Source organism: Octopus sinensis, linkage group LG6 (genome assembly GCF_006345805.1).
Source record: "Octopus sinensis linkage group LG6, ASM634580v1, whole genome shotgun sequence".
Classification (NCBI taxonomy): domain Eukaryota; kingdom Metazoa; phylum Mollusca; class Cephalopoda; order Octopoda; family Octopodidae; genus Octopus; species Octopus sinensis.
In genome coordinates, this window is record NC_043002.1 from 89,335,578 (window position 1) to 89,355,796 (window position 20,219).

General features: G+C 35.4%; 1 protein-coding gene across 2 annotated transcripts in view; it reads right to left on the bottom strand.

Moving 5' to 3' along the window:
• Positions 1-20,189, bottom strand: part of LOC115212822 (lysophospholipase D GDPD1) — a 53,116-nt gene extending 32,927 nt beyond the window's left edge. The window contains exon 1 of one of the 2 annotated variants that reach the window (XM_036504147.1): positions 20,078-20,189. Coding sequence is in view for 1 of the 2 variants with exons in the window: in XM_029781584.2 (XP_029637444.1) it covers positions 8,601-8,724 (124 nt within the window). In the remaining variant the exon portion in view is untranslated. Of the gene's footprint in view, positions 1-8,600; positions 9,492-20,077 lie in introns of those variants that run through there. The other variant, XM_029781584.2, reaches the window with a different exon arrangement.
• Positions 20,190-20,219: the final 30 nt, after the last annotated feature.

A 20,219-nucleotide genomic window follows, 5' to 3' on the forward strand; every position in this document is an offset into this window, starting at 1 on the left:
CCGAAAAGATCCCATGCCTGTCAGGTGGATTGTACATGTGATTTAAAAGGGCCAGATATGTCACACATACTGTCATGCTCATTGTGCATAAAGATACAAGTATCCTATAATGGTAAATCCTGCTATCGCTCAAACAGCTAGAAGACTTATTGTCGAAATCACCGAGGAAAACAATATAAGAAATAGACAGGATATATTACTAACTCTGTGTCCAATTTATGCAAACAATACCATTTTTTGTTTTTCAATAAAAAAAAAAGATGTATAATTTGAATAGAGCAATCCCTCCCCTCGGAGTTGTCCCTTATCAAAAGAAATGCCGGCGAAGGTTTTTTATAACTAACAAATTTTTTCCCCCAAAATATGATATAATGATATACAATGACAAAGAAGGTACGGTAGTTCTAACAAAATCGAATGATGGTATTCTAGCCAAACGAACGTGTGCGTGAGTGTGACAATCACCTGCGATTGTAACGTGCCACTTATAAGTGAAACTAGCTAACAGCAGTTTCTCTTTTACTTTGCTGTGCTTCGGCCAAATTGTTTATCATAAGAGGATATTTTTGGATAGAGTTAAGGTTTTCTTTTGTATGTTGTTTAAAGTTGGGTGGGTGTGATTGCATAAGACTGTTTAAAATGTTTTCGAAGTTCTAGTTTAAGGTGGTGGTAGGGAGTGTGTCATTAATTAAGAAGATTTGGCGACACATTCTTGTCAACCGAGCGACCACATAGAGTAGTGGTCCTCAACCGGGGTCCATATAACCCTTGAGTCTGCATAAAATTTTGCTGTTAAAATTCTATGTGCAATAAATTGGTTATACAAAATATTTTCATACGATTCCTAATAATAATTAATTATAAAAATGTGTGATCGTTTTGAAACACTGGTTGGCCATGTGGGTCCACGCGAGTAAAAAAAGGAATCAAATAGGTACATGAATAAAAGGAAATAGTTGGGAACCACCGGCACAAAGATTCCGTTCGGGTAAAATAATAGAAATTATTCGATTAATATTTTTCTTTAATTTGTTCTTTCATTCTATAAATGAATAACAACAATAATTCTTAAGCAATAACAGGTTTAAACAAACAGTAGTAATAATTTTAACCAGATTAAAGACATTTTGGTGTAAAGTTCGACCACTGTACAAATCAAACACATTTTAAATTAAGGAACAGCAAATGTTTTTAATAAATCGTGAACAATGTTCTGTGATTGTTTATTTTCTGATTCAAAATATAAAATTGCTTCGATTTGCTGCAAATTATAGTGGTCGAGCTTAGGCCAAAAATGTCCTTGGTGTGTTTAAAATTATTACAGCTAATAGTCGATTAAAGCTATACTGTCTTCGTTTCTTAAAGTTACTATCGATGTCATTCACTTAAGAAACATTTAAGCTTGCTTCAAGCTGTGACAAAACTGAAAGAAAGGTTCACGCGAATAATTTGTCTTAGTTTACTTAGCTCTATAAAAACAACTATATTTTCATAATAACTGAATAAATTTTATTACTTTAGTTTTTGGTTTTATTGGTTAGCTTAGCATTCGATCACAGGTTACAGAAGTAGTAGTATTAATTTGGGATATTTTACATCACAGAAATTGAAAGACAGCAATGGATCACCTAAGCTTAATTGAATTTACCAGAGTTAATCTATATATATAAAGATGAGAATGTGTGTGTGTCTGTCTGTGTGAATCCTTAAAACTTGAGAACTACACAATCAATTTCATTCAAATTTTACCCATTCCTTACTTAGGGTCCATGTAGTGTCATAGGCCAAAAAAAAAACTTTTAACTTTTTGCCTAGTGCGAGCCCACAGCAATATCATATATCCTCCACTATTTCAGTATTAAGTGTCAAAAGAGAAACAATAACATCTCTATTGTAATGTCAGATATTTTCACTTTAATACTGAATCTATTAAAGTGAAACTATTATCTCACATATATACAGGCATACATACATACGTATCTTATATTATATATATATATATATCATCATCATATATATATATGCATACATCTGCACAAATGTATATATGCAGATGTATATGTATATGTATAGATGTATATATATATAGATGTATATATATATATAGATGTACATAGACTAGCTATTTTGTTCTGTGCTTCACTCGGGTTTTGTGGTGGTGTTGTTTTGGGCGTGTTGTCTCCTTTTCCCTTTCTTCTTTTGTTTGTCTTCTTTGCCTGGTTCTTTTTATTGCCCTCTTTTTTTACCCCACTTTCCAAAATCCCCCAAATTTTTACACCCACAATTAAAGATAACTGCCTCTAGCCCCTGCAGCAACATGAAAAGCCACCATTATTCAAACAGCGCAACCTGTCTATCCCATAAAACTCAATTTTTCCCATATTCCTCACCATGGCAACCAAACGGTAGCCCCAAGCGACTTGCAACCCTCCTCACACCATTGCCCACCCCATTTTACCCCCCAGTGTAAATTTTGGTGCCAATCCGACCCCATCTACCACCCTTTAAACTGTTCCCATCCCAAAATGAGACAAATAACCAAGAAATCAAACAACTTTTTCGCATTTCAGCTTTATAGATATTGATGTATATATATAGATATAAATGTATATGTATATGTGTAGATGTATAACCTGTGGCCTCTACCTGGGACGTAGCCAGCCCACTTATGCATACCTTTCCTTCTTGTGACATAAACCCTACTTGTGAAGACCTGTTGAGGCAAGTGAAAATCAAAATCGAAATCGATCAACATCAATGGAAATTGTAGCTGTGATACCAGTGCCGGTGACACATAAGAGAACCATCCGAACGTAGCCGTTGCCAGTGCCACCCCAACTGGCCTCCATGCCGGTGGCACATAAAAAGCACCATCCAATTGTGGCCATTGCCAGCCTCGTCTGGCCCCTGTGCCAGTGGAACGTAAAAAGCACCATCCGATCGTGGCTGTTTGCCAGCCTCGTCTGGCACCTGTGCAGGTGGCACGTAAAAAGTACCCACTACACTCACGGAGTGGTTGGCGTTAGGAAGGGCATCCAGCTGTAGAAACACTGCCAGATCAGACTGGGCCTGGCACAGCCTACTGGCTCCCCAGACCCCAGTTGAAATGCCCAACCCATGCTAGCATGGAAAACGGACATTAAACGATGATGATGATGATATATGTAATATGTACACAAACATATACACATATATACATGCATACATATATAGACCCATACACACACATACATAGGTGCAGGTGTGGCTGTGTGGTAAGAAACTTCGTTCCAAAACACATGGTCCTAGGTTCAGTATCACTGTGTGGTGATTTGGAATGTGTCTTCTGCTATAGCCTCAGACCAACCAAAGTCTTGTGAGTGGATTTTGTAGACAGAAACTGAAAGAAATCAATCGTATATATATGTATATATGTAAGTGTATGTGTGTGTGTCTTTGTCTCTGTGTTTCTCCCTCATCACTGCTTCATAACTACTGTTCGTTGATTTACATCCCCATAACTTACTGGTTTGACAAGAAGAAACTGATAGAATAAGTACCAAGTTTATCAAAATATAAAAAGAAGCACTAGGCAGTGTCTCATATTTTTGTTTGCCCACTCAGTTGTATATATCAATCTATCTTTGTATGTGTGTGTGTGTATATATGTATATATAACTAATACACACACACACATACATGTAAGTATATGTGCATATTCATATCTATTATATAAAAGTCAATGTCTTTATGTGTATTTGTAAATGCATTTGAAAACTACTGCACCAATCCTTATGAAATTTGGAACTTAGATTCAATGCATAAGGGCAGGTATAATGCAGTATGTTTGGTTTGAATTTGTGATGGCTTAAAGGGGGCAGAACCGCTATGAAAATTCATAAATTTTCGATGTTGATGAAATTTCAAACATGGATAATTGACACACATCAAGAAGTATTCTCAAAGTTTCCACCTCTCATGAGGATTCTAAGACCCCTTGATGGGAGTCTTAACTCCCAAATTTTAGTCATTTTTTATGATCTAAAACTAGGTCAAAAGTACTGAATGGATCTTTATGAAAGTTTAACAGTAGATATTAGACACAAATGAAGTAATATTTCTAAAATTTCATCTTCTTAGAAGACAGAAAGACCCCTTCATGGGGACTTAACACCCACAATTTAGTCATTTTATCTAAGCAAAGACGAATACAGTTGTACTCTTGGAAGCTGTAGGGTCACCTGAGTATAAAAGGTGAGCATTATTTGTAATTCAATGGTACAACAGTGTAAGAGTTTGCTTTGACATACACTTAGATTGTGATTTCTGCAATGTGGTGCATAAATTGTCAAGTAAATGAGATTCAGTTGCAAAGTGTTCAGTAAAGTTATTTGGTTGCAGACCTCCTTTTAGTCTTTTTATTATCACTGGGTCACACATAGTCCCCCAATGGTAACATTGATTTCAAGGCCTTCTCAGATGAAGATGAGAGACTGGTTATTGAAAGACATTTATAGATTGTAAATTTATTCTGTCCAGTTACCTATCAGTATAGTGGTCATTTGGAAACTCCAGAGGTGACACTTTCATTTCCCCTTTGCCCTCACGTCACACAATTGTTAATGTTTGAGTTGGGTCATGCCCTTCCAATTGCTATAGATCCGTAATGCATCTTACGGCTGTGCCTGTCACCTGTATGGTGAGGAATGCCTACATCAGGGAGTAGTAACAACTAGGGTAGGATAGCTGACTGCTTATTGTGATCATTCGTCTTTTGGTTTCCTGTAGCTTTGCTCTCTTTTACAAACCCAGTGAACATACATATATTTCCTATTTCAAAGAAATTCGAACAATACATATAAGACCTAAGTTAAAAAGATTCTCAACAATTCAATTTCTCTGGTTGACATTAAGACACCCACCCCCAATAGGGGCCTTAACTACCACATTTTAGAGCTCCATGACCTCCATTTTTCAGGAGCAAAATCCTGCTAAAGGTTCCATAAGACTGGAATTTTGGAAGCTGCACATAAAGATCAGTAGTATGGGATACATGTGTCATGATTAGAATTTTTTTAGGGTGTGTAAAGAGGGAAAGAACCCTCATCTGCAATTTTGATGAAATTCGAATCATAGGTATTCCAGTTCATTAGAGAAAATATAATAACAGAAAAGTCTAATTCTTCAATTGCATGTAACACAGGCAACGCCTGATATCTCTGCTAGTTTTTTTTTAAATTAACAAACATTTATTTACATGAAAGAAAATACCGGAGAACTTCCATCTAATTCTAGTTAGCTTCAAATCTGTTTATTATTTATTGCATTAAATAGTTAAAATGCATATGACTATACATTAAGTTTATTATAGTTTATATATATATATATTAAGTAATAATACATGGATCTTTACCTAATACATTATTCAACATTGAACTAAAATTAGAATATTACATATTGAAATTTAATATTACAATAAGATTTATAGCATCTTGAAAACAGAAAGTATGCACCAAGAGAAAATGTGAGATAAAAATCAAAAGTACTCCTCTAATTAAACGTGAGACATCTCTGAAATACTGAAACGAATGAAGAAATGTTTCAAAATAAGTGAATCACATCACCTGATGTTTATTTATTCAAAACAAGTCTTCGAATTTCTATTTCAAACATCGGAAGTTTCGACTGCAAAAGAGAACTTTAAAAAAAAAATTTCTGTCCCACCTTCCATGTATTTTATGCTTCATCTTGATAAAATTCCTTACAATTACACAAACTTGTAGAGTTCTATACGATAAGAGAAAGCTCGGCCAGAGGGGAAATACAACTTATCTATTATCTTATTTCTAAAACAATTTATAACATTTATTTATTTCGATAAATTAGGAAAGCCAAATGAAATTGTGACGTTTTCCATAACTACTTCCCAGTTCTTTCTTTTTTGTTTTCCATTTTTTTTCCTTCCGAATTTGGTTCTGTATTATATATATGTATCATATAGACATGTGTTATGTTCCAATAAAAGTACCGTTTACTAGATAGTTAAGAAAAATTACGCTGCTTACCAAGCAAGAAATCTAATGTATTCAGATGAGTGTAAATATATTGATATACGATAAGACATAATAGACATACCTACACAAGTGTACCCACCCCTATCCTGACTTTGTTCCCTCGTAACATACTGTCAATGGGTATTTTATAACGAAATTTTCCATCAATACCTTTTAGGTGGTGTAGCCTACGATTTTATTGGAATTTGTTATATAAAAAAAAAAACATTCAGAGGCGGGGAGGGGAGTTTCGGATAATTCACACGAGTCGATTTTTTTCTTCTCATAACTTTAAAAAAAAGTGTTTTTTTAGTGTATTTTACAAGAAACATCTTTCGGGTGGTGTCTGAACTGAAATGTCAAATCTTGTCGAGTTATATCGAAGGAATTCCCGATTTAAAAAAAAAAATTGGCATACGCGTGCGCGCACATACATGCTAACACACACACACACACACTTATAGTGCGTGTGTTTTTGTGTTATATGCATCACTGATATAATAAAATGGCAACAGAAATGAAATAAAGGAGAAACATAAATATTGATAAATTTACAGTTCTGTTGATGTTAACGCTCTGTTTGTAACGTAAACATTAACATATAGTGAAGTAATGTTGGTTGCTATGAGGGGAGTTTCGATCAAAGTCCTTCTAAACAGATGACATGAAGACGTTTATCACTAAGAACTAATAAGTGTTCATAGAACGAAATAACTATCAAATTAAGACCCAGCATAAAGAAAAAAACAAAAACAATCATTGTATTTTGGAGGCAGGGGTGAAAAAAACGGCCGTAATTCAAACAACTATGACAACAATGAAAGCTCTTCATGTTTCCAGCCAGACATCGATCGATATTAATTCTATTTTCTGCTACATTATAGCTTAAAATCAGTGATTAAAGAATTTTAAACAATACAAATCAAGAAGCTTGTATATCAATGGTTTTCAAACTTATTCTATTACGAAAAACCTTATACGATTTTCCAAAGATCACAAAATCTTTAAATATATTTTATGGTTGTGCTCTACTAATTTAATTTTAATATAACTTTAAACGAAACAAACTCTTTGAGAGAATTTATTTATTGCAAAAAACAAAAACAAAAAAAAAACAATTTAGTATTTTGAAAATGGCTATTGCCATTTGTTATTATAAAATAATTTTTTTATTAAATGCTATTAAAAGAACTCCCAAAATTATTATCGCGGAATTCCTAGAAAACATTTGCGGAATCCACCTGCGGCACTTTTCTAGACCATTCTCTAAACTACGATGTATAATTAATGGTAAAGAAATTCAATGCAAATGTACTGTTTTTTCTAATTGAAGAACTGGTAAACACCTCCAAGTCTCTATTTGAAAATTCTCAACACAATCCGCATTTATCGCACCACATTTTTCTCTTGTTCAGCCCTTGATCAAGAATCCTGTTTTCCCTTTTAACTTTTTATTTTTATAAAGCTATGTACAGCTATCTTATTTAATCAGCCCTTTTCTTATATAAGATGGTAAAGTATGATTTCGGGGGAAAGATTTGGCTGTTATTTCTAGTTGGCTCGTATAAAAATTACCTGGAATGAAGGCTACATAGAGAAATTTATATATAATTACGATCGTTAGAATGAACTAATTGACTTGTCTCGTCATTGTCTAAATCTGTTTAATCGATGATTTCAAACAATGATGTGAATGCGAAAGAACAGAACTAATATCGATGTCTGTCAGGGTCGAATTGAAATAGCGATGTACGTAAAAAAAATAAACAATTAGTAATGAATGTAAACAAACTATTCTGGTAGTAAAAAAAAAAAAACTATTATAAAGGTTGGACTTTTAATTTTCATTTTGTAAAGGAAATTCGTTGTCCATAGTTTTTAATTTGCAAAACAGGAACTAAATTAATAACAGAAAATGTTTCAATTTGAAGGAAATTTTTGATTTTGCCACTTCATTCATCTATTCTGAAATTTTTTCTTGTTCTAATTTTACAACTAGTATACTTGTATACTAGCTTTAAACGGAGTTATTTAGTCTGTCAATCTGCTACTATTTGATCGTAACAACATTTAAAATAAAATATGTATTATTAATGAGGAAATTTCAATTTATTAAGCAATGATTCAGTGAAAACGAATATAATTTACAAAAAAGTAAACCGTAAGAAAATGCAGGGAAAAAAATGAATCAGTAATTTTTTTAAGCACTCAAATCAGTTCCGATTCAATAGGCCCATGATCAGATGTATTCCAGCTGTGACATTTCTCTCTTTTTTTGCGGTGAATCTAAACCCAGCTTTATCTCTCAAGTCCTTCCCTTTCAAGACAGTAGTATGTCCAGTTAAAGCGATTTGGCTGCTATTTCTAGCTGGTCGAGCGACAGGACTTATATTTGTGCTGGTAGAATTGTTTGATCAATAAACGATTACCCTACACATACGCACGCACACACACGTGTGTGTGTGCGCGTGTAAACAATGCTGCGTGTGGGTAACTAAATATTATGTAATTTATCGGCAATACACAGTACATAAAATGCAAAACTTTACAAGCAAACAGCTAACTTACCGCCTCTATGGCTAATATGACGTGCAGTAAACTTAATTCGTTTCTTTTTGTGTAATAAATTCGGGTATTTAAGAAGCAACAACGAGGTAAAGACATAGCCGCCAACAAGTAATCCGAACACCATATCTGAAGGAATCACGATGAATATGAAGGCAACAAACTCTGACGTCACACCCACGGAGCAGGTTTCGGGAAAGTTTTCTGAGATATAAATTATACGACAATAGCTGTTAGAACTTTTGACTCGTAATTTTAAAAATAAATATATAAAAATTAAGTAAGGAAAAAATATGTCGATTAATTCAAATAGTTCGAGCTAGTCTCTGGAAAGGTAAAGTGGATTGATTGGAGCCAGCTTATTGGTGAGGAATTCCTTGTTGCCTCGGAAAACATTCACAATGGATGTCATGTGTTTTGTGATGAATTTAACGTGGCTCTCCTACAAAATATATCGCAATCAGAACCAGAAAGTGAACAGGGCTGGACTGAGACTGTACAATACTCGATGGCTTGCTACCTATCCACGACAAACAGATGAACTGATGTAACGAATAAAATAGCGTTTTGTCTTGAAACACATTGAATGAAACGCCAATAACGGATTTGAACTCTTGACCTATGCTTACTTTATCCGCTCCACTGTCTCGTCCAACATGTTATTAATATGTAATTTGTTGGCTCCGGGGAGTTTAATTGCCCTCTAGATTTTGGTTTCAATTCTTAATAGTGCTTGCTGTATCGAGCTAATTAATTACGTTGGCTAATTTCCCAAGGATGTCTTCTGCATCAAAAATTTATAGTTAAGTGTGGACTAGCGTAATTTTTAAATCGCCTAATCCAGTGTCCCTCAACCTATATGACCTTGGGACCCATATAAGATTTTGTTGTTAAAATTTATTTACAATAAATTGCTTATACTTCCACAATACACAAAATATTTTAATTTTTTATTTTAAAATAATTCATATTTAATTATAGAAATACAGTAGGGTGTTTTTATTTTATATACATCGAATGGCTATGAAGGTCCAGTAGAATATAATAGAAATTAAAGGGGATCTTTTCGGTTTGAACGGCAGTTTTTTAAAAGTAATTTCCACGTAACTAAACAATTTTAAACTTCGTATACTGGTAGAATGTGTTTATAGAACATCTTTTTCTCTTGGCTTTATTGAGAAAATTCTATGGTTTGTAAGATATTTGTCGTTGTTTTTCTTCAATTTCGGCAATTTCAACCAATCAGTGACGTCTGTTGAGGTAAAAAAACATTCTGTATGAATATGTCCCTCGTTTAAGAAACAGATTGGGTTTATTTACATTTGTGAAGAAAAAAAGATACCCTTACCCCATCCCTAACCCTAACCCTAAAACAGATTGAAATGCAATAGATCGATACTAGGGTCATAATTATGGGTGACAATTTCATATGACACCGCTAGAAAAAACTGCCATTCAAACCGAAACTTTCTGTGTGCTTCCAACTGGTTACGTCTACATGCATCACAACACCATTCTTCCATCACTATGGACTTTCAGTTGATGAAATGACAAATGAGGTAGCCATAGAGAGACATTTGTAAGTCTTTAGATTATAGTGATAAACACTTGTAAAACATAAGCAACACTGTCTAAATCTGTGTGATTAGTACCTACCATGTGGTTGGTAAGCAAATAGCTTGCTTACCAACCACATGGTTCCGGGTTTCGTGAGTGGATTTGGTAGATGGAAACTGAAAGAAGTGAGTGGATTTGGTAGATGGAAACTGAAAGAAGCCCGTCATATATATATATATGTGTGTTTGTGTGTCTGTGGATTGGCAGTGAGTGGCAGTCGGAGGTAGCTTAACTGCAGGCAAGCTGTAGTGACCTTTGAAGTCAACAGTTTTTGAAGGAAAATGAAGTTAAATTCTTATTGTAAATTATATTTATCCATTTCATACACACACACACACTCACAAAGAGGCATACATGTTACAATCAATAAAATGATTTCATCAATCTAAGAAAATGAAACAAACATATGCCTACATATGTATGTCCATGCATGGATGTACATGACCAGGTATGCATATGTATGAGTATATATATATACATATATATATATATCTGTATATGTATATATATATATACATACATACAAAATTTAGAGGACTGACCACTAAAAGTGGACAGCCTGTATGCTAGATACAGACGTCAAAATCGTCAATTTCCAATTTTGACGTCTATATCTAGCATACAGGCTGTCCACTTTTAGTGGTCAGTCCTCTAAATTTTGTAGGTAAAAAATTTTTAATCTTCAGATTTTAAAAAAAATATGCTAGGCCACTGGTTTATAATTGATTAATATCAATTTCTACCCTTATTTAATTTTAAATAGAAAAAAAATGTTCTCTAGCTGGTAAATTAACTACTGTAGTTTATTAACTGCAGAGTAATTTCTGATCTCAGTGCACCAAAGTGAAGGCATTTGAAAGATACACATAAATGTAATTTGTAGAACTGTATGCATACTGGATTTCGGTCGAGCATTCTATATCTCATCATCATCATCATCATCGTTTAGCGTCCGCTTTCCATGCTAGCATGGGTTGGACGGTTCAACTGGGGTCTGGGAAGCCAGAAGGCTGCACCAGGCCCAGTTTGATCTGGCAATGTTTCTACGGCTGGATGCCCTTCCTAACGCCAACCACTCCATGAGTGTAGTGGGTGCTTTTTATGTGCCACCGGCACAGGTCCTAGACGAGTCTGGCAAACGGCCACGATCGGATGGTGCTTTTTATGTGCCACCAGCATGGGGCCAGGTGAGGCTGGCAACAGCCATAAACGGATGGTGCTTTTTACGTGCCACCGGCATGAGGCCAGTCGGGGCGGCGCTGGCAATGGCCACGAACAGATGGTGCTTTTTATGTGCCACCGGCACGAGGCCAGTCGGGGTGGCGCTGGTAACGGCCACGTTCGGATGGTTCTCTTACGTACCGATGGTTCTCTTATGTACCACCGGCACTGGTAACTCAGTTGCAATTTCCTTTGATCGATTTCGATTCTGATTCTGATTCTCACTTGCCTCAACAGGTCTTCACAAGTAGAGTTTTGTGTCCCAAGAAGAGAAGATATGCATAAGTGGGCTGGCTACATCCCATGTAGAAGGCCACGGGTTATGGTCTCACTTGTCCTGCCGGGTCTTCTCACTCACAGCATACTTCCAGAGGTCTCGGTCTCTAGTCATTTCCTCAGTGAGACCTAAAGTTCAAAGGTCGTGCTTCACCACCTCGTCCCAGGTCTTCCTGGGTCTGCCTCTTCCACAGGTTCCCTCAACCGCTAGGGTGTGGCACTTTTTCACACAACTATCTTCATCCATTCTCGCCACATGCCCATACCAGCACAAACGTCTCTCTTGCACATCACATCTGATGCTTCTTAGGTCCAGCTTTTCTCTCAAGGTACTTACACTCTGTCGAGTATGATTACTGACATTACACATCCATCGGAGCATACTGGCTTCATTTCTTGCGAGCTTACGCATATCCTCAGCAGTCACGGCCCATGTTTCACTGCCATGTAGCATGGCTGTTCGTACACACGCATCATACAGTCTGCCTTTTACTCTGAGCGAGAGGCCTTTTGTCACCAGCAGAGGTAAGAGCTCGCTGAACTTTGCCCAAGCTATTCTTACTCTAGCAGTTACACTTTCAGCACACCCGCCCCCGCTGCTGACTTGGTCACCGAGGTAATGGAAGCTATCAACTATTTCTAGTTTTTCTCCCTGGAAAGTGACAGGAGTTGGTCTCAGAGCATTTTCAGTGTTTATTGTTCCTGAGCATCTGCCACATACAAAAACCATCTTCCTAGTTAGCCTTCCTTTGACAGTGCTGCACCTCTTATGTGTCCATAGCTTACACTTGGTGCATCTTATAGAGTTTCTACCTATGCCTTTTCTACAGATCGAGCAGGGCCATCTACCTGAAGGCGTTTGTGATTTGTCTACCTTCCTACTTATTAGGACTTTGGTTTTAGCTAGATTGACTGGAAATTGTATTTTGTAAACAAAACTGATGATTTTGTAAACTATGCTGATGATCTTGCAGATGTTTACGGATCCCTATAGGTAAATATTAACAAGTGAAACTAATTAGTACATAGGTAATCGTTTTTTATTTCATATATTTTCATTTGTCTTGCTTATTTTTACACTTTGGTTTTTTGCTGAATTTTTTCTTCAGAACACATTCTTTATGGAAAATGGTGATTTTGACGTCTATATCTAGCATACGGACTGTCCACTTTTAGTGGTCAGTCCTCTAAATTTTGTATGTAAAAAATTTTAAATCTTCAAATTTTAAAAAAAATATGCTAGGCCACTGGTTTTAATTGATTAATATCAATTTCTACCCTTATTTAATTTTATATATATATATATATATATATAAACATATATACATATATATAAACATATATATATGTAAACATATATGTATATATACATATAAACATATATACATATATATATAGAGAGAGAGAGAGAAAGAGAGGGACAAGAATGTCTATAAAATAAGTATATATGTGTGTGTGTGTGTATGTATGTATGTATATATATATATACATATGTGTGTATGTGTGTGTACAACCATACATTATGTGGATGATATGTTCAAAGGAGACATTACATCTTATTCAAGTGTTTCAATTGTGTGTATGTATATATATTTACTAGATTGTTGACAATTATTAATAGTTTACCCCATTGTAATGATATGCCATTTTCTATCATTAATTAATCTGTCAGCATTCTTGCCAACATGGGTATGCTAGTAATAAAAATAAAGAATGAAAGGGAAAAAAACAATAAGTTAAACAAAAGTTTCCTGTAAGGAATGGAATCACAAAGACTTTCTCAACTTTCCCATTATTCTTAAGTTTAAGAAAACTGCAGCAAACAGGAAAGAATTTTTAATTGTATCATCTGTTCATTAATAGCTAGGGTAGCACCAATAGAATTCTTTGATCACTATTTTGTCACCTCTGGAAATATGCTGTGTTGCAGAAGACTTGGCAAGTGCAAGTGTCACCATAACCTTGTGGCCTATGCTAGGGGTGTAACCAGTCCACTTATGCATGCCTTTTCTTCATTGGACACTAAACTCTGCTTGCGAAGACCTGTTGAGGCAAGTGAAATCGAAGTCGAAATCAAACTCGGTGACTGGCATCTGTTGCTAGTGGAGCACTAAGAGTACCATACGAGTGAGATCGTTGCCAGAGCAACAAGCTGGCCTTCATGCTGATGGCACGTTAAATACACCATTCGAGCGTGATCGTTACCGCATCACCTTACTAGCACTTAATCTGGTGGCACGTGAAACATTTGAGCGAGGTCGTCGCCACTGCCACTGGACTGGCTCCTGTGCAAGTGGCACATAAAAAGCACCATTTGGGCATGGCCATTGCCAGTACCACCAAACTGGCCCTCGTGCCTGTGGTATGTAAAAGCATCCACTACACTCTCAGAGTGGTTGGCATTAGGAAGGGCATCCAGCTGTAGAAACTGCCAGATCAGATTGGAGTCTGGTTCGCCAGACCTCAGTCAAATCGTCCAACCCATGCTAGCATGGAAAGTGGACGTTAAATGATGATGATGATGATGATTTTACTATAGATGAAAATTTCAAAGTATTACACTTCACCTGTCACTCCACATCATCTGTTATTCAAATTAGTTAATTAGCTGGATTTAATGAAGCACAGTGACAATCATTGACATGTTTCTCAACAAGATCATTTCTCCAAAATATTGTCAATAACTCCAACATTTTGGTTCAATTGTATATCAGCCTTCATCAAATGTGCTGAAATTTTGAAGTCACCATCAGCCTTTTCCTTCTTAAGTAAAACAAACACACATGCTTATTTATATAAAACTGTAGTAATAGTCAAATTGAACATTAAAAGTTAAAAATTAGCAATCAAATATATGTATTAGTTTGATGCTTGGTAAAAGTAGAAAAAAGGGTAGGTTTTTAATGTTTCAAGCATAGCTCTTCATCAGAAAGAGAGAAAGAATGAGTCCATAGAAGGAAATATATATATATATATAGACACACAAATTGATGAGGTTTTGCTTCATGAAGCTGAAACCAACATTTGCTATTAAGGTAACCAAACACATGTCTTTAACTATACTTGGACCTTCACTCTATGATTTACATTGAAAATTGATACAACCTTTTTCATAAACACAATACAGAATATTTGTCTTTTGCTGGATTTGAACCATTACCCTTTACATTGAATCATAAATAATTATTTCTACTCTGAAAAGAAAACACAAAAAGAAAAATATTTTATTTGTTATGTGAGTGATACAAAAGCACTATATACAATGGTGTTGGATTTCCTTTTCTTCAACAATGAGGATTCAGTTGTTCAATCAACTGGATTACCTTCTCTTGAATTAATGTGTAAGTAGCTGAGCATTCCACAGGCATGTATAGCTTTAACATATTCTCTGCCAGAATCAGCATGACACAGCATGTGACTAGGCTGTGTTCTGTGATTCTACCTTCAATCACAAGTAGAATCTAACTAACAAATTGGTATACATTTTCTGCCTTCTCAGTTTCACTCACAAAATATTAGTTGACCTGAAGCTGTAGAAAAATATTTACCCAAAATGCCATGCAGGGAGATTGAGCCCAGAACTTCATGGTTGCAAAGTGAACATTTGAACATTCTGTGCCTACATGTAAAAGTACAGCCAGCCATCACTTGTGAGCTAGTATGGTTTGGTAACATGCTTTTGCTTATATAATCATGAGCTGATATAGACACTACCTTAATTATGATAGCTGGATGGAAAGAGAGAGTTACACCAGCCTTCTTCTTGGCTGACACATTTACTTACAGGTGAGTAGAGAGGAGCAAGTTAAAATGAAATACTCTACTCGGGAGCACAATGCATTGGGTCAGGAACTAAACTCACAATCATACGATTATGAGCTGAATACCTAAATGCAGGTCATACACCTTCACACACACACACACAACAGTCTTAGTTCAGTTTCCACTTATCAAATTCACTCACCAGGCTTTGGTTGTCCTTGGAGCTGTGCAGTTGAGCTGAATCTAAGACCACATAGTTGGGAAGCAAGTTTCTTGATCAAACAGTAATGCCTATATATATATATATATATATATATATATATATATATAAATATATAAATATATATTGTTTGAAGCAGGGTACAGTTTTTATATATTAAGAAAAAGGAGGTAGTCAGAATTTTGGATGATTATCTATGAGCACTTTCATCTTGTTTGTTTCTGAAATTCATAAGAAATTTTTTTTTACAGACAATTTATGCCATTTATATAAATTTGGAAGAGAATTTTATTTTGTTATCTATATGGGTGCATATATATGTGTGTGTGTCATGCATGTGTGTATGCACACATACTTATGTGCATGAATATATATGAATACAGCTTAAACCATTCCAGGAGAAAAACAGACCTCTTTCTTTCTCTTTTCTTCATCCCTCCTTCCTTTCTTTCTTTCTCTCTTCCTTTTCTTTCCCCTCTTTTTTTCTCCCTCTAACCAAGCCTCCAAAACTTCACCACATACACCACACATACATGCATACATAGAGAACAAGAGAGAGAGAGAGAGAAAAGAGAGATGCCTTCAAAATAATAAAACAAGATTGACATCCTGAACAGTCATTACCTTCAAATAGCTGTGTAGCAACTGACCATGAAAATACAATACAAACCATCTCAGAAAAAAAAACTAACCCCCTTTTTCTCTCTTTCTTCCATTCTTTTTCTCCTTTTTTCTCTTTTATCTGCCTTTAACAAAGCCTCCAAAAATTCACTACACACATATTTGTGCTCACATACATGCATGCACATAAATACACACACGTATGCACACACACACACACACACACAAACACACACACACACACCACACACACACACACACAGATAACAAAAGAAGAATTCTGTTCCAGATTTATATAAAAGACATTAATTTTTTGTAAAAAAAAATAATTTCTGATGAGTCTCAGAAATGAATGAGATGAAAACACTAAAAAAAATTATTCAAAATTTTGACTACCTCCTTTTTAACACACACACTTACGCACGCTCACATGCACACACACACACATACACATGGTAAGGGTGCATGGCCCAGTGATTAGAGTGTTGCACTCATGATTACCAGATCATGGGTTCAGTTGCTCTGCAACACTTTGACATCTGATGAATGATACACTGTGCATCTGTTCAAGTATTGTCAATTTCATGAAAGTGACCTAACGTCCAGCACATACATGTAATCATCATCATCATCATCATTGTTTAATGTCTGCTTTCCATGCTAGTTAATGAGGTTTGGTAAAGGAAGATCTTAAATCAAGCTGTTAATTACCAGTTGAAAGGGCAATGATGATAAAACAGGGGATATTTTTATCATGGGGTACTATAGTTGAATGATTTAAACAATATTGTTATATTGTATAAAGATAAAATTTAGGGTATTCAAAAAAACATTAATAAAATATTAAAACCAAAATGATAAATTTTTGAATAATTTTGAGTATATACCAAAATTTACAACAATAGACAGAGAAAAAAATTACATAGAATTAGTTTAATATTTATTCATCATCATCATCATCATCGTTTAATGTCCGCTTTCATGCTAGCATGGGTAGGACGGTTTGACCGGGGTCTGGGAAGCCAGGAGGATGCACCAGGCCCAGTCTGATCTGGCAATATTTCTACAGCTGGATGCCCTTCCTAACGCCAACCACTCCGTGAGTGTAGTGGATGCCTTTTACATGCCACCGGCACAGGTGCCAGGCGAGGTTGGCAATGGCCATGATCAGTTGGTGCTTTTTACATGCAACTGGACGGTTCTTTTACGTGCCACTGGCACTGGTATCACAACTACAATTTCCATTGATTTTTGATCAATTTCTATTTCACTTGCCTCAACAGGTCTTCGCAAGCAGTTTTGTGTCCCAAGAAGAAAAGGTATACATAAATGGACTGGCTACATCCCAGGTAAAGGCCACGGGTTATAGTCTCACTTGTCCTGCCGGGTCTTCTCATGCACAGCATATTTCCAAAGGTCTCGGTCACTAGTCATTGCCTCAGTGAGACCTAAAGTTCGAAGGTCATGCTTCACCACCTTGTCCCAGGTTTTCCTGGGTCTGCCTCTTCCACAGGTTCTTTCAACTGCTAGGGTGTGGCATTTTTTCATACTTAGATATTTACTTATTAGGTGGTATCTTTGAAGATTGATCACTTGCATTTACTGACAATTTAATAAAGGAATAATGGGGCAATAGAACATACTAACTATATAATTATAATCTAAGAGGTATATTTTAAGCTGTGGAGTTTCCGGTGCTGTTATATATAAGCTAATATAAATCTCTAGGGGTACAAAATTAGGAGGTTTACTTACATAAAGGCTATTATAAAAATAATAATATGATCAGTGGGGTAGAACACCATAGAAAGGAATAAATAGTTTAATCACTAAAAACCATGATGAAGTATATAAACCTTATAGAAAAGAGAAGATTATATAAAATTTGTTTAATAATTCCATCATTTAAACTAAATTATTTATTTACTAGTTATTAAGTGGTATCTATAAAGACTAATACCCAGTATTTACTAGCGGAATATTGAGGCTATAGAGCATGCTAATTATATATTAATTATAAACTGAGAGGTGTAATATAAGTTTTAAAAGTTTATAGAGTTAAAACATACATGATAAATATAGTTACTTAGGGGTACTTAATTAGGCAGGCTACTTACATAAAGGCCTTTATAAAAATAATAATATGATCAGGAGGGTGGAAGACTATAGCAAGGGATAAATAGATTAATTACTAAAACCATGATGAAGTTAGACTAACTAGGCAGGAATATTCCTAGGATAGTATACTAACTTCATGTAGCACACTAACTTACTATACTATATAGCTTATATTATATGCAATGTACTTTAATTCCTCATGTAACTGAATATCACCTAATGTATATATATATAGAACTAGAGGGTAAGAATAATGAGATCCAACACTAAAAATATTAAAAGTTAGTTTCCATCAATTCAATTCAAGCACAACACCTATAAAGCGCTTATTTCAAAAATATTTAAATGTACGGGTGATACTATGTATGCCTGATACCCTAAGGTCTAATCTAGTGTTAATCAGGTTGCTCCTGTCTTTCTGCTTAAAAATCTCATATGTTTCCATAGAGCACAGCTCGCACCCGCATCTACTATTTCTATAGGGCTGCGCATTTCTTATTATTTCCCATTTAATTTCATATCAATTGAACATCCAATATATATAAAGTAACCAGTTATAGTTATGACTATAAATCAAAATCAGTGACAAGCTAGAACCCTAATAAGTTTCTTTTTTCCTGACATCTTAGTAGCTTCTAAGCTGAAGTGAAAACAGCATGGACTTTGACTTCTTACCCTCTTAGAGGATTTAAGTCAAATTATATGTGTCCAACTGTTTAAATTAATTCTATTTATTTATGCAGCTGAGGATAGCTCTGCGTTTAAATTGATGTAGTGATTGCATTGTTCAATTAAATGGAGCTGCTTGAAACAGTCGTACTGCATCACCTCTGGATATCATGTTGCTTATTTTGATTTTATTCACCTTATTTTGAAATTGTACAGACGATACTGCACTAATTTTTGCTGCCTCAACTTAAGTACCTAATTCATCTGCATCTCAATTATTTTGCTATATATATATATATACGTATTTTTAATCACCACTACTTGTGACTGAAGGTGCTGGCCAGCACTTATATTTCAAGAAATAAGAATTAAAACCCTTAATGCTGTATGAAGCGCATAATATATATACACGGACAAGGGAGATTACTGCTCTATGAGCGAAGCTAGGGGCACTGGACTAGAATAGTTTCATTTGTCAGTTATAGACTTGTCAGCAATATCTGCATTTGCCCAGCCTAAAGGTCACAGCTAACAACCTCTCTAATTGCTGCTGTCGGACGACACGAGTCAATAAATGAGCTTCTACGTGACCGTTCAAACTGCTAGAAATAGTAGCCAAGTTTCTATCTAATTCCATTGTAACAGCTTAAATAAAAGATTGGCATACATACACAATTGGGCACCCACTGACTTTGTTTCCGCATAACTTCCAGAAAAATGGAAATTTTCCAATGAAATTTTCCATAAATATGCCTGATGGTGTCGATTCCGATTATATCAGAACCTAAAAAAAAAAAAAAAAAATTCTGAAGGTGTGGAGAGGAATTTCGGAAAATCCAAACGAGTTGACTTTACCTTTCATCCTTTCAGGGTCGATAAATTAAGTACCAGTAGTACCATACTGGGGTCGATCTAATCGACTGGCTCCCTCCCACAAAATTTCGGGCTTTGTGCCTAGAGTAAAAAAGAATATTACTTTAAGCGCGCCATTCGGAAAGTCCATGCAGGCGGCAGGTTGCCCATGATTGGGATACATCTTTCAAGTCTCGAATTTTAGTCTTTGCCGAATATTTCAAATACTTCGTTGTAACGAAAAGATGGCAAGGTGAGGTAACTCT